Source organism: Musca domestica, unplaced genomic scaffold (genome assembly GCF_030504385.1).
Source record: "Musca domestica strain aabys unplaced genomic scaffold, Musca_domestica.polishedcontigs.V.1.1 60, whole genome shotgun sequence".
In the NCBI taxonomy this organism is placed as follows: domain Eukaryota; kingdom Metazoa; phylum Arthropoda; class Insecta; order Diptera; family Muscidae; genus Musca; species Musca domestica.
The window spans coordinates 2,151,297-2,165,619 of record NW_026712364.1 but is presented as its reverse complement, the minus strand read 5'-3'; the positions used below and the strand labels follow the sequence as shown (position 1 = coordinate 2,165,619).

Genomic DNA, 14,323 nt, shown 5'->3' with positions numbered 1-14,323 from the left:
AAATCCCGAAATTTTATAAATGCTGCTAAATTTGGAAATGGGGGAAATTAAAGAGCTAAATTCCAAAATTTGATATTGAGAGAACTGTTGGTAGCTGAGGTTGAGATTTGTAGATTTTTTTTTTGAAAATGTTTACCATTATTGTACAAAAAGTACTAAATAGTACTAAATTTGTTATTGTGTGCGAGAATTGAGCTGAAATCCCAAAATTTGATATGAGTGTCACTGTTGGTGTCTGTGGTTGAGAGAACGATCTGATTTTGGATATCCGTACTATAATTGTACTAAGTGGTACTAAATGTGGTAATGGGGAAAATTAAAGATGGTAATAAATTTGGGATTGAGTCTTAGTATAGAGCCGGAATTCTGAAATTTGATATGGAGGCCCCTTTCTTTTGACAGGGGAAATTAACAAAAATAAAAAAAAGCCGGGCCGAACTTTGAATACCATCCACCATTTGGAACAAATTTGGAAATTTTCAAAAAATAAAATCCTCAAAAAATTCTATTAAAATTTTAAAAATACCGAATATAGCCATTATATTTGTGTCTATACAACGTGGACCTAAATAGGCATTCTTTGTCATAAGTTATTACCATATTTAAATTCGAAACTTGAAATAAACGGTGAAGCTAAAATCACCAAAATATGGTATATAGGGAGGTACCGATATATCGGAGCTGTGCGAAGACCTGGACCAGCATAGGCAATTTTCTGTCACAGGCTGTAGCATCCAATACGAACCTCAAATACGACAACTCAATCAATTTCGGTGGATATTGTATCAAAATCATCAAAATACCGAATATGGGGAGGTACTGATGTAAGGGGTCTATACGAAGACCTGGATCTGTATAGACAATTTTCTGTCACTGACTATAGTTCCCATTACGAACTCTAAATACGTAATTTGAAACAATTCTGGTGAATAATGACGCTAAAATCATCAAAATACCGAATATCGGGAGGTACCGTTATATGGGGGCTATGCGAAGACGTGGACCTGCACAGACAATTCTCTGTCTTAGGCTGTAGTATCCATTACAAACGTAAAATACCAAATTTGAAATAATTCCGGTGAAAAATGTCCCTAAAATCATTAAAATACCGAATATCGGGAGGTACCATTATATGGAGGCTTTACGAAGAGGTGGACCTGCGCAGACAATTTTCTGTCTTAGGCTTACAAATTTGGAAAATATGTCATCAAAATTCCGCTCTCCATCCACAACCCTAACATAACCTTTCTTTCCTACCTCGTAAGTACCTCCAAAATATTCACTTGTAAGTACGTGTCCAAACATATTTTCATACTCCGATCATTATGTTCAAATGATCTCGATAAGAGAGAAGGCCTATCAGCATAACAACATACAGACAAACAAGCTACCTGGCGATGACTGACAGCCATTGTCTTTGCCAGTCAAAATTTCAATCGTGTAAATATTTACTCTTTACAGGTTGGTCGGTAGGTAGGTAGGTAGTGGGTCTGATACCAACATCAATGGCATGGCGTTGCGATATGGTGCGTCGTCAATATGATTTTGGTATGAGTGATTATAATTTGACAGGTGTTTCATTCCAAGTGACTGTTGTTGTTGTTGGCGAGCGGCATCATTGTTATTGTTGTTGCTGTTGTTACCAATGCAGTTGCAATTTTAGTGGCTGCATTGGTCAGAGTTATTAGTGTTGCCTAATACCACTTCTCGTGTTTTTTTTTTTTTTTTTTTTTTTTTTCTTTCATTATTTTTTGTGGGTTTCTTTGGTGGACTCAATTTTTTTTATTGTTTCACTTTTTGTTTTGTTTTGAGTGTTTTGACAACAAAAGCAGCAGCTACAAAAAAAAACTAATTTTCCTCATTTTTTTTTTTGTTGTTGTAGAGTAAAACACTTCGATAATATCTAATAACAGCGGTCAGTGGTGGTTAAGCAAATTATTTGGTTAAATCTGTGGCGGCTGCTAAATTGTAGGCCAAGCAACATCTCAAAATGCGCTGATGCAGTAGCTGCATCCACGTCATTATTACACAATAACCACTTACTTTCCGTTAAATAAAAATTAATTATTTTTTTTCAAATTGATTGTTTTCATAATATTTATTGGTTTTTTGACAGCGACCAACAATTGTCCATCGAGGAATTAATCAATTATTTTTGGGTTTCACATGGAGAAGTAATGCAATCGAATTCGAATATTAAGCTGAGCTATTTCAAGGTTTTATTGCATTGGAAAATTATTTATAAAGGTACGAAGTGAATTTGACTGGTGGACCTTTATACACATTTTTATACCCTACACCACATAGTGGTAAGGGTATTATGTCTTTGTGCATTTGTTTGTAACATGGAGAAGGAAACGAGATAGACCCATACTTACTTTTGAGAACCTTCATAGAATCACTTTCTGAGTCGATTTATGCATGTCAGTCCGTCCGTCCGTCCGTCTGTCCATGTATTCTTGTGAACAAAATGCAGGTCGCATTTATTATCCGATTGAGATGAAATTTTCCAAACAATTGGTGAAATTGGTGAGAATCGAATCAAATTTAGATATAGCTCCCATATATATCTTCATCCGATTTCGGGTTAAATGTGCACCAAATGTCCACTATCAGTCCAAATTACCTGAATTTTGGCACACCCAACCGAGTTCGGCCTAGAAGCAAGTATATTAAATTTGGAGAAAATCGGTTCAGATATAGCTATAGCTCCCATATATATCTTTCATCCGATTTGATCTTTAAGTCCCTCACATTCCTACTATGCACTCCACAACCGTGATATTTGGTACCAGGTATTAGATGGAGCACAGAAATAGCTGTTTTAAATTTTATCGAAATCGGTTCAGATTTGAATATAGCTCCCATATATATCTTCATCCGATTTCGGGTTAATTGACCACCAAATGGTCAATATCAGCCCAAATGGCCCGAATTTTGGCACATGTGACCGAGATTAGCCTTAAAGCAAATACAACAAATTTGGAGAAAATCGTTTCAGAAACTGCTATAGCTCCCATATCCATATCCATATCCGATTTGGTGTTTAAGCCTCTCACATTCGTAATATGCACTCCACAAGAATGATATTTGGTACCAGATATAAGATACAGCCCAGAAATAGCTGTTTGTAATTTTATCGAAATCGGTTCAGATTTGGATATAGCTCCCATATATATCTTCATCCGATTTCGGGTTAATTGTGCACCAAATGGCCGATATAAGTCCAAATGGACTGAATTTTAGTACATCGGACCAAATTCAGCCTAGAAGCAAGTATGTCAAATTTAGTGAAAATCGGTTCAGATATAGATATAGCAAACATATATATGTTTCATCCGATTTAGTGTTTTAGTCCCTTACATTCGTAATATTCACTCCACAACCGTGATATTTGGTACCAGGTATTAGATGGAGCACAGGAATAGCTGTTTTAAATTTTATCGAAATCGGTTCAGATTTGGATATAGCTCCTATATATATCTTCATCCGATTTCGGGTTAAATGTGCACTAAATGGTCAATATCAGCCCAAATCACCTAAATTTTCGTACATAAGACCGATTTCAGTCTAGAAGCTAATACGTCAAATTTGGAGAAACCCGGTTCAGAGATAGCTATAGTTCGTAAAATGCACGATAGAATTAGATAGATTTTGATTTTGTACCAAATATCTCATAGAGCTATGAAATGCCCTGTATAAACCCTTTTACGAGAGCTCTACTTAATATGCATAGTGGTGTAGGGTATCATATAATCGGCCCCGCCCGACTTTTGAGCTTTCCTTACTGGTTTTACCATAAGAAAACCTTAATGAAGGGCTAATCGTCTGATTTCTAAAATTACATTCCAAAACCTGTAAAAATATTTGCGAAACAATAACAGCATGGAGTAAAACATGTGACCTGTACCATTTAAACCTCAATAATTATATGAGAGCACTTTCCAAAACCAACTTTTACTTTTTTATGGGATGTAGTTCCCCCATAAACATAGATTTCATAGATTTAGTACTTTTCGTATTTTTACTACTTAGCACTTTAGAGCTCCATAAAAAGAGCTCCATATCTCCATTTTAGATACCAGCAGAAACCTCAATATCAAATTTCGGGATTTCAGCTCTTTAATTAATACGGTTACAGTACGCACATCTAAAACCGTCTACGTCTCTCAGCCACAGACATCAACATTGATATCTATATAAAATTTCAGGATTCCAGCTCGATTCCTTCGACTAATACACAATTTAGTACCACTAAGTACTTTTCGGACTAAGTACAAAACCTCCTCCTTATCTCAATCGCAGGTACCAACAGAGACCTCAATATCAAAATAGGGTATTCGAACTCTATCCCTTCACCCAATACCCAATTTAGTACCACTTAGTACATTTCGTACAAACATTTCCAAACAACTTCCATATCTCATATCCAAACAACTTCAATGTCAAAATTCGGAATTCCACCTCTTATCCCTTCTTTTCGTACAATTATAGTTAATTTTCAAAACCCCCTCCATACCTAAATCCCAGATACCAACAGAGACCTCAATATCAAAATTCGGGATACCAGCCCTATCCTTTCGCCCAATAGCCAATTTTGTACCACTTAGTACTTTTTGTACATATTTATAAAACCATCTCCATATCTCAATCCCAGATACCAACAGAGACATCAATAATCAATTCGGGATTCCAGCTCTATCCCTTCACTCAATACCCACTTAAGTAACACTTAGAACTTTTCGTACATTTATGGTACACATTTTGAAATCCACACACCATTCTGTCACTTCAAAATTTTTGAAATAAACATCAAAATTCATTCCCAAACAAAAAAAAATCCAAAAAATAATAACACCTTCAAGAAATGTATATCTCTCGCAAAATTCATCGCTTCATTCTAAGGAATTACCCACGAATTGCATTTGGATGCATTTGTTCCCTACTCTTCTTTGGATATCTACATTTCGAATTGTTGAACAGCAATCGGGACTTAATTTATTGGACAAATATCATCAAAACAAACATCGCACGATTGGATGAATATGGTATTCTCCTGATTGTTTTGATCATTGGCTTCAAAATGTTCACAATTTCGTTTGTCGTTTGGCTCAACTCGCCAACAATGAATTTGTATAACCGTCTCTCTCAATTGGAAGTCAAGAAACGTTATGCCGACTTTCTTCTTCTACGTCTGTTGTCAGAAATCGAGGGAATCGAAATGGAATATTTGAGATCGAAAAGCACCAACGAGTTGTTGGATCTAAAATCGCTAATAATGGCCCATGACGAAATGACCCGAAGTGTACAGAAATTTCGCCGAGATGCTCGGAAATTATTGTGGCCCAATGAAACTGAGATTACCCTTTCCATTGAGGATGTTTATGGTCTGATGGCGGATGAGGAGGATTGTCTAAAGAAATCCAAATTTTATCGTATGGATATCCATGCAAGTGATGATTTGATAAGGAAGTTAATAAATCCAACATAAGAAGAAAAAAGTTGCTTGATATTTTAAGAGGACATCAGTACATGAACATTTTATTGCAGGATCACTAAATCTTGCAGACTAAATTTATAACAAAAAAAAAACTCATTTTGCCTAACATTTTCAATTTATGTCAATATCTAACCAAGTGATGTAGCCAGAAATGAACCATTTCGCGTGGCGCCCAAGAGACAGAATATTAATTTGACATATAAGATATTAAAAAGAGTTTTGAAACAAGTAAAAAAGCTGTATGCTGTAGACCGGACCGAACTTTGAATACCCTCCACCATTTGGAACTAATTTGGCAATTCTCAAAAACAATAAAATCAGTTAAAAATGCTATTAAAATCTTAAAAATACCGAATGTAGCTGTTATATTACGAACTTCAAATACCAAATTTGCAACAATTGCGGTGAATATATTTGCTAAAATCTTCAAAATACCGAATATCGGGAGGAAAATGAAGGGGGATAGGGTCCGAATAGAAGCCTATTATTTTTGGAGACAATCGCAAAATGGACCAAAAATAAAAAAAATCCTGATTTTGCTGTTGCTCTACAGGCCACAATTATAAACCAATCGTCTAGAGATTTTGCACGGAGTTAGGGCTGGGCAGAATCCTACCAGTTTGGACGGTCATCGGACAATATTGAGCGGGTAAAATAAAGTATAATTTTTATGTCAAAAAATTCGAAAATTTCATCTAAAAACAGCGAAAAATTTTAATCCCAGACAAAAGAGTCACTTCTGACCATTACAGTGACGTTGATAGCCAAGATATAGGATATATAACCAAATAGGTACAGTATATATATAAAAGAAATAGATCTTATTGTTGCAAAATGGTCAGGCTTAATCCCATTATTGTTGTTCTTTATAAAAACAATGTTTTTTTTTATTAGTGGAGAACGATGGTAATGTTTACCAGGGGGTAAGGCAGGGAATAGTTCCCAGACAAAAAACAAGGGAACGGGTTAGGATTGGTGGCTCTTTCTGAAACCTAGGTATTCCCTGCCTTACACCCTGGTAAACATTACCATCGTTCTACACTAATGAACAAACAATTTTCGATGAAATGGTTTTGAATATCTAACAACACGACGGATTGAACAAATGCCCCCGCTCATAAAGCTAAGGGTAACATTTGGGCAGGGCTAAATGAGATTATTTCAAAAACGAAATATTCCAAAATGGATTTTGACATAAGTTGGCTTGCAGCATATTGTAGTGTTGTAGATTATCACATGGTCGGCCCCGCACAGCTATAGCCTTTGTTTACTTGTTTAAAGAGTATTTTTAAAGAGCCATCGAGACGTGGTTTTTTTAAAGATTTTTTTTTTGAAGAGCCTTTGAGACATTGATTTTTTAAAGAATATTTTTTGAAGAACCTTCGAGGCGTGGATTTTTTAAAAAAATCTTTTTGAAGAACCTTCGAGGCGTGGATTTTTTAAAAAAAATCTTTTTGAAGAACCTTCGAGGCGTGGATTTTAAAAAAAAAATCTTTTTGAAGAACGTTCGAGGTGTAGATTTAAAAAAAATCTTTTTGAAGAACCTTCGAGGTGTGGATTTTTTTAAAAAAAATATTTTTGAAGAACCTTCGAGGTGTGGATTTTTTTAAAAAAATATTTTTGAAGAACCTTCGAGGCGTGGATTTTTAAAAAAAAATATTTTTGAAGAACCTTCGAGGCGTGGATTTTTAAAAAAAAATCTTTTTGAAGAACGTTCGAGGTGTGGATTTTAAAAAAAAATCTTTTTGAAGAACCTTCGAGGTGTGGATTTTTTTAAAAAAAATATTTTTGAAGAACCTTCGAGGTGTGGATTTTTTTAAAAAAATATTTTTGAAGAACCTTCGAGGCGTGGATTTTAAAAAAAAAATATTTTTGAAGAACCTTCGAGGCGTGGATTTTTAAAAAAAATATTTTTGAAGAACCTTCGAGGCGTGGATTTTTAAAAAAAATCTTTTTGAAGAACCTTCGAGACGTGGATTTTTAAAAAAAAATCTTTTTGAAGAACCTTCGAGGCGTGGATTTTAAAAAAAAAAAATCTTTTTGAAGAACGTTCGAGGCGTGGATTTTTAAAAAAAATCTTTTTGAAGAACCTTCGAGGTGTGGATTTTTTAAAAAAAATATTTTTGAAGAACCTTCGAGGCGTGGATTTAAAAAAAATCTTTTTGAAGAACCTTCGAGGCGTGGAATTTAAAAAAAATCTTTTTGAAGAACCTTCGAGGTGTGGATTTTTTAAAAAAAATATTTTTGAAGAACCTTCGAGGCGTGGATTTAAAAAAAAATCTTTTTGAAGAACCTTCGAGGCGTGGAATTTTAAAAAAAATCTTTTTGAAGAGCATTCGAGCATTTTTCAAAATCTTGAACCCTATGTGGGGAGGTACCAGATGAAATAGTCCGATCTCTACTATCTTTATAAGAGATCTGGTGTTGATGGAAATATTCAAAATGTTGACCCTTTCTGTAGAAAGTATCAGGAGTGAACCGATATGTTTCATCTACATAGCAGATCTTGTGTAAGTAGAAACAATGGGATGTGTGAAATATGAAGAGAACCGAATGCTTATTTCGGATTTTATAATCATTTTGGTTATTCAAAATTTAAACCCTTTGTAGGGGAGGTACAAGAAGAAGTTGTCCGATCTCCACCATCTTCATAAGAGATCTTGTGTTTATGGAAAAATTGAGGTGTACCAAGTCTTAATGGAATCGGATGTTAATTTCGCTCTTTATGAGTTTCATTTTCTCGAAGTTGTATCATGTAATCTACAGCAATGTTATTGATATGCGTAAATTTCAAAAACGATTTAGCCATGTCCGTCCGTCCGTCTGTTATAATCACGCTACAGTAAAAACAAATAAAGATAGGAAGCTAACATTTTGCACAGTTCTGTCTTTTTTCTGCAGGCAGGTCAGGTTCGAAGATGGACTAAATAGGTCTATGATATCGTATAGCCCCTATATAACGGTACTCCCGATGTTCGGTATTTTGAACATTTTACCCACATTTTTCAAAGGAATTGTCTGAAAATCCACACAAGGAGTTCCTTGTGGGTATTTTACCCCCTGCAAGATAATTGTCTGTAAAGGTCCACCATATCATATAGCCCCCATATAACGGTACCCCCGATATTCTGTATTTTGATGATATTAACCACATTTCTCAATGGAATAGTCTGAAATTCCCCACAAGAAGTTCATTGTGAGTACTTTACACCCTGACGTAGATTTGTCTGTATAGGTCCACAATATTGTATATCACCCCAATATATCGGCACCTTACGATATTCGGTATTTTTAAGATTTGAACAGAATTTTTAATGGATTTCATTTTTTTGAAAATTTCCTAATCTTTAGAAAATTTCCTTACTGCTTTTTCACTTGTTAATTAGATATATGTCACTACACATTTCTTTCGCTTTCATTCATATTAGTCCCAAACACGTTTTTTGAATGACTCCCATGTTCTGCTCCATGAAAGTAGGCAATGGGGGAAAATCATCATTTATCAAAATTATTTATTAAATATCTTTTATAAAGGGGGAGGAGGAAAGACGCAAAAGTGTGTCAAAAATCTATGTAATTATGACACTGCCGGAGGGAGGCACACCAACACACATATGCGTCTATGTGTGTACTTTAAAAACATCTGCCTTGGAAAGGAAATAAAAAAATGCAAAAAAATGACACACTTACAAAAACAACAAAACGCATTTTAATGTCTACCACGCACAAAATGTCAAATGTCACATCAGTTAAAAAAAGACAACAATTTGACAAATTGTTCGGCAGTTTGACACAAATAGCTATTCGCCAGCAATGGGGAGTCAAGAAGCCCATGCAAAGATACAAATATCCACTTGAGTTATGTAGACATTTACACCGCCATAAATGGTATGAAAACAACTCAAACTTTGATAGACATTTTAGCGAAAAAAATGATTGATTTACAAGCCAAGCTCGAACGCACGCGAAATATTTTGCATGACAGCCAAATGGTGGCGGAACATGTGTATTCATGTTCATCAGAAAGAGAAGAAAAAAATTCGAAAAAAAAGAATGATGAAAATGTTAACCTAAATGCGGCACAATTCTTGCGTTTGTTATTTCGTTAATGATTAATGTTATGTACATCAATGTTTGATGGAGATTTTTATTTGAGTGTAGGTAGGTTGTAATACCATCATCATCATGACATGATAAAATATTATTGTTGTTATTTTTATTGCTTCTCTTCGCTTTGTTTGATTCTAATGTTTGGTTACAAACAAACTAGACTTTCTCAAAACCAGATCACACGAGTGTTCCAGATATGTTCTGGGCAATAATAAATGTGGGAAATATCGAGAGTTCATTGTGAGTTTTAAAATGAAAAGAAGCTAGACGCAGAGGCGTCAAATATTTTGAAGTTTTGAAATTCTTATTTGCAATCGGAAACAAGGGCCGGGGGAGAGATTCTGTAGCATAAAAAGTCAGGTGTGAGTAAAACAACCATAAAAACAATAACACTCAATAAAATAAAATCCGTTAAAAATTATTTTAAAATCTTAAAAATACCGAATGTAGCCGTATATTAGGGTCTATACGACGACGTGGACCGAACTTTGAATACCCTCCACCAATTTGGTACAAATTTTGCAATTTTCAAAGAAATAAAATCCGTTAAAAATTCTGTTATAATCTTAAAAATACCGAATTTAGCCGTATATTAGGGTCTATACGACGACGTGGACCTGCATAGGCAACTTTTGTCACAAGCTATTACAAATTCAAATGCGAAACTTAAAAAATCTATTCATAATGTAGGTAAAATCATCAAAATACCGAATATAGGGAGGTACAATGGAGGTTATAAAACGTGGACCTGCACAGACAATTTTCTGGCATAGGCTTAAGTATCCATTACGAACTTCAAACACCTAATTTGAAACAATTCCGGTGAATAATGTCGCTTGAAAAGAACCTAAGAGAAGAACTTCAAAACATGTTCTACAAATTGAAGTCTCTCAAAGAAAATCTGCAAACCGAAGAGTATACTAAAAAATCCCATAGTAGTCCTTCAGAAAACTTCATCAAAAATCTTCATTTAGTTCATGAGAAAAACATTTTTAAAATCCTGATTTGGTCCTAGAAAACTATTCGCAAAAAAAAATATGTCTGGTTCTTGAAAAAAATACTTTTAAAAAATCAACTTTTATCACCTGAAGGCGAATTGAAAAAAATATTCTCAAAAGCATTTGTAGATCGAAAAATATTCTGAAAATGTGGAAAAAAAGTTTAAAAGACCTTGGAAAAAAGATTCCGTCAAAGCTCCAGGTCCCTGAATTAAATGGTCCCTGCTAATATCTCTGAACATCTTAAAAAATACACGGTAATTTCTTGGGAAGAACTATTAAAAACTCGAAATTAGTTCTTAAAGAAAACTGTTGTAAAATTCACCAAGTCCTTGAAAAACAAAACATTCTTAAAAAATACGTTCAGTCCTAGAGGGAACCAACAACAAGTTAAAAAGCAGTACTTTAAATACCCTCCACCATTTGGAATGAATTTGAAATTTTTCAAAAAATAAAATCCGTTAAAAATTTAGTTAAAATCTTAGAAATACCGAATATAGCCGTTATATTTGGGTCTAAACGACGTCGACCTACATAGGCATTGTTTGTTATAAACCATTACCATATTCAAATTCGAAACTTGAAGTAAACGGTGAACAATGTAGCTAAAATCATCAAAATATCGTATATATTGAGGTACCGTTATATCGGAGCAGCATAGACAATTTCCTGCCACAGGCTGTAGCATCCATTACGAACTTCAAATACGACATCTCAAACAATTTCGGTGAGTATTGTACCTAAAATCGTCAAAATACCGAATATAGGGAGGTACTGATATATGGGGCCTATACGAAGACCTGGACCTGCACAGACAATTTTTGTCTTAGGCTGTAGTATCGCTTTCGAACTTCAAATACCAAATTTGAAACAATTCTGGTGAATAATGTCGCCAAAATCATCAAAATACCTAATATCGGGAAGTACGGTTATATGGGGGCTATACGAAGACATGAACCTGTATACAAAAATATTTGTCATAGAATGAAGTACCCATTACGAACTTCAAATATGAAATTTGGACCGTTTAGTACTCAACATTTATTTGAAAAAAAAAAAAAAATATGTCTAAGAGGGCTCTTTAAAATATTTTCTTAAAAAATCCACGTCTTTATATTTGAAGATACTTTTGAACACATTCTGCAAAACTCCAAAAATATTCTAAAATAGACCTAGAACATTTTTCTTCAAAAAAAAAAACTTTGCTTTATCCATGAAGTTTCCAAAAACAATATTCTTAAAATCCACATTTTATCACTGTGGGTCATTGGGAAGATATTCTTTGAAAATCCCTCTTTATATCTCTGAAGATCCTTGAAAAAGAGTTCTTAACAACCCTTGAAAAACGTATTCTTAAAAGCCTTTGAAAATATATCCACAAAAAACCAAATCGGAGGATGAAACTCCTTTTAAAAATATTTAAAAAAAAGTTATGTTTATAATTCTAAAGCTCCTTTAAAATATATTCCTAATCATACAAGTTTATAACTCTGAATAAATGATTTAAAAATTCGCGTTTATAACTCTGAGGGTCCTTGAAAAAAAAACAATTTTTAATCCAACTACCATTTTTCTGAATTTGCTTGAAAAAAACATTCTTTTAACATCCATTTTATAACTCTGAAGGTTCTTGAAACAATTAAACTTATATTTCAAAACCTCCTTAAACAGAAAAACCTTAAAAATACCGTTCCTCCTCCTCACTCCTTCTGTGAAAAAAGACCTTCTTCCACTAAGAAGAGTCCCGCAAAAGCTCTCCTTTAGACAGAAGATATTCAAACGGTCTTATATGAACCAAAAACTTTTAAAAGGCTCTTTAAGAATATGTAGCCCTCACTACGACTCAATGTAAAGAAAACCTCGGTTATGGGTCAGATATGGATAGCAGTCCTCCAGAAGTTATATCATTGCCAAAAAGATCTTCTTCATCTTTCTATGGACATTAGGTATTCAAATGTGTTTCCTTGGAAAAACCCGTTCGAAAAATCTTTCGTAAATGGGTCAAAGGCTTTATATGGTCACCAAACTTTCAAAAGCTTTTCTAAGGACAGAGATGCTCCCAAAAGTCTTCCAATGATAGAATATATCTTCCAAAGTGTCTTTTTTCAGAAATTCCCCTTTCAAAGTTCTTCGGTCAACATTATCTCAAATATTCTCTCAATAGAACAAATAAATATGTTACAATGTACATAACTACAACATTAGCCATTAATTGACTTAATTGTACCCCTAGTTCCCCTTTTTTGCACAATTTAGGTTGCCAACAAGAAAAAACACGGTTAAATTTATGTGTGCCAATTTTTTGTTTTCATTTTTTTCGAGGTTTTTTTTTGTTATTTGCTGTCACAGGAAATATTGTTATTAGCTAGCTGTGTGTTCTATATGAATGACTTTGTGTGTGTGTCGGTCGGTTTCTTCACATGACATAAAAAATAACTCTGGCACAAGTGAAGTGAAATAATATCTATGATTAACACTTTTTTTGTGTGACGTGAAGTCAATGACCCAATAAGCAGCTGCTGCTGCTGCTACTTTGTTTTTGCGCTCAACGAGGGGAGTTGGCATAAAAATTGGCAACCAATGAAGAAAGACAGAAAAAACAATAACAAATTGCAACATATATAGAGAAAGTGTGATATTAAGTATTATTTGAAAATAATGTTTACCGCGCAACTAATTAGGAAATTATAAAATGATTTATGCTAAAGAAATAAACTAAAATTAATTGGAGTTGGCAATATGGATCTGGAGATACCCTAATGAATTATATTGGCAATTGTACTGACAACAATAAACAAAATCGTGAATTACAAAGAGGAGGTTCGTTGAAAACATATTTTTTATTTATTTATTTATTCATTTTTTTTTTTTTTGAAAAAAAAATAAGTTAAGATAAATAAAAACTAGTAAAAAAGAGGAATAAATGTAAAAGAATTATTTTAATTTTTATACCCTCCATCTTGTAATTCCGTTTGTAACATCCTTAAATATTCGTCTTAGACCCCATAAAGTATATATATTCATAATCAGCATAAAATTCTAAGTCGATTTAACGATGTCCGTCTGTCTGTCTGTTGAAATCACGATACAGCCCACATTATTTGACGTAGAGCGCCAAAATTTAGCAGATGTGTCTAGGATGGTTGGTATTGAAAATGAGATATATCGGTCCACGTTCTTGTATAGTCCCCATATAACGATATTTTGATTACTTATGCCACATTTTTCAACGGATTTGTCTAAAAATTGGTATTTGTGGGTCATAATGGGTCCTAGTTCGTGTGGCGAAACATTGTAATTATAGGACCACGTTTTGGTATAGCCCCCATACAACGGTACCTCCCGATATTCGGTAATTTGATGATTTTTGCCACCTTTTTTCACAGATTTGTCTGAAAAGTGTGAATTTGGTTTTCTCCGATGAGAAAACATTCGCTGTCAAGCAGTTTGTAAACAAACAAAATGATCGTGTTTACTTGCCAAAGAGGTCAGCTGAAAATGTGCACCTTCGGTTGGCCACCAGAACTCAAGCGCCGGCCATCACCATTTATGGTTTGGATCGCCATAACAGCTGACAGTCGCTTTCCGCTAGTATAAATCGACTGTGGAATCAGAATAAATGTCGAATATTATCGCGAAAATATCCTGGAGGATGTATTCAAGCCGTGGACACGCAAACATTTTGACCATTCAAACAGGACTCAGCACGCGCCAC

The 14,323-nt window shown here is 34.2% G+C and overlaps 2 protein-coding genes across 2 annotated transcripts in view; one reads left to right on the top strand and one right to left on the bottom strand.

Annotated features, from left to right (window-relative positions):
• The window catches only part of LOC101900702 (putative uncharacterized protein DDB_G0286901), a 166,780-nt gene that overhangs the window by 108,978 nt on the left and 43,479 nt on the right, over positions 1–14,323 (bottom strand). The gene's annotated exons all lie outside the window — the stretch shown is intronic.
• On the top strand, positions 4,775–5,501 carry LOC109612648 (uncharacterized). The gene has a single exon (XM_020036836.2). The coding sequence runs from the start codon at positions 4,868–4,870 to the stop codon at positions 5,489–5,491; it is 624 nt and encodes a 207-aa protein (XP_019892395.2). The 5' UTR covers positions 4,775–4,867; the 3' UTR covers positions 5,492–5,501.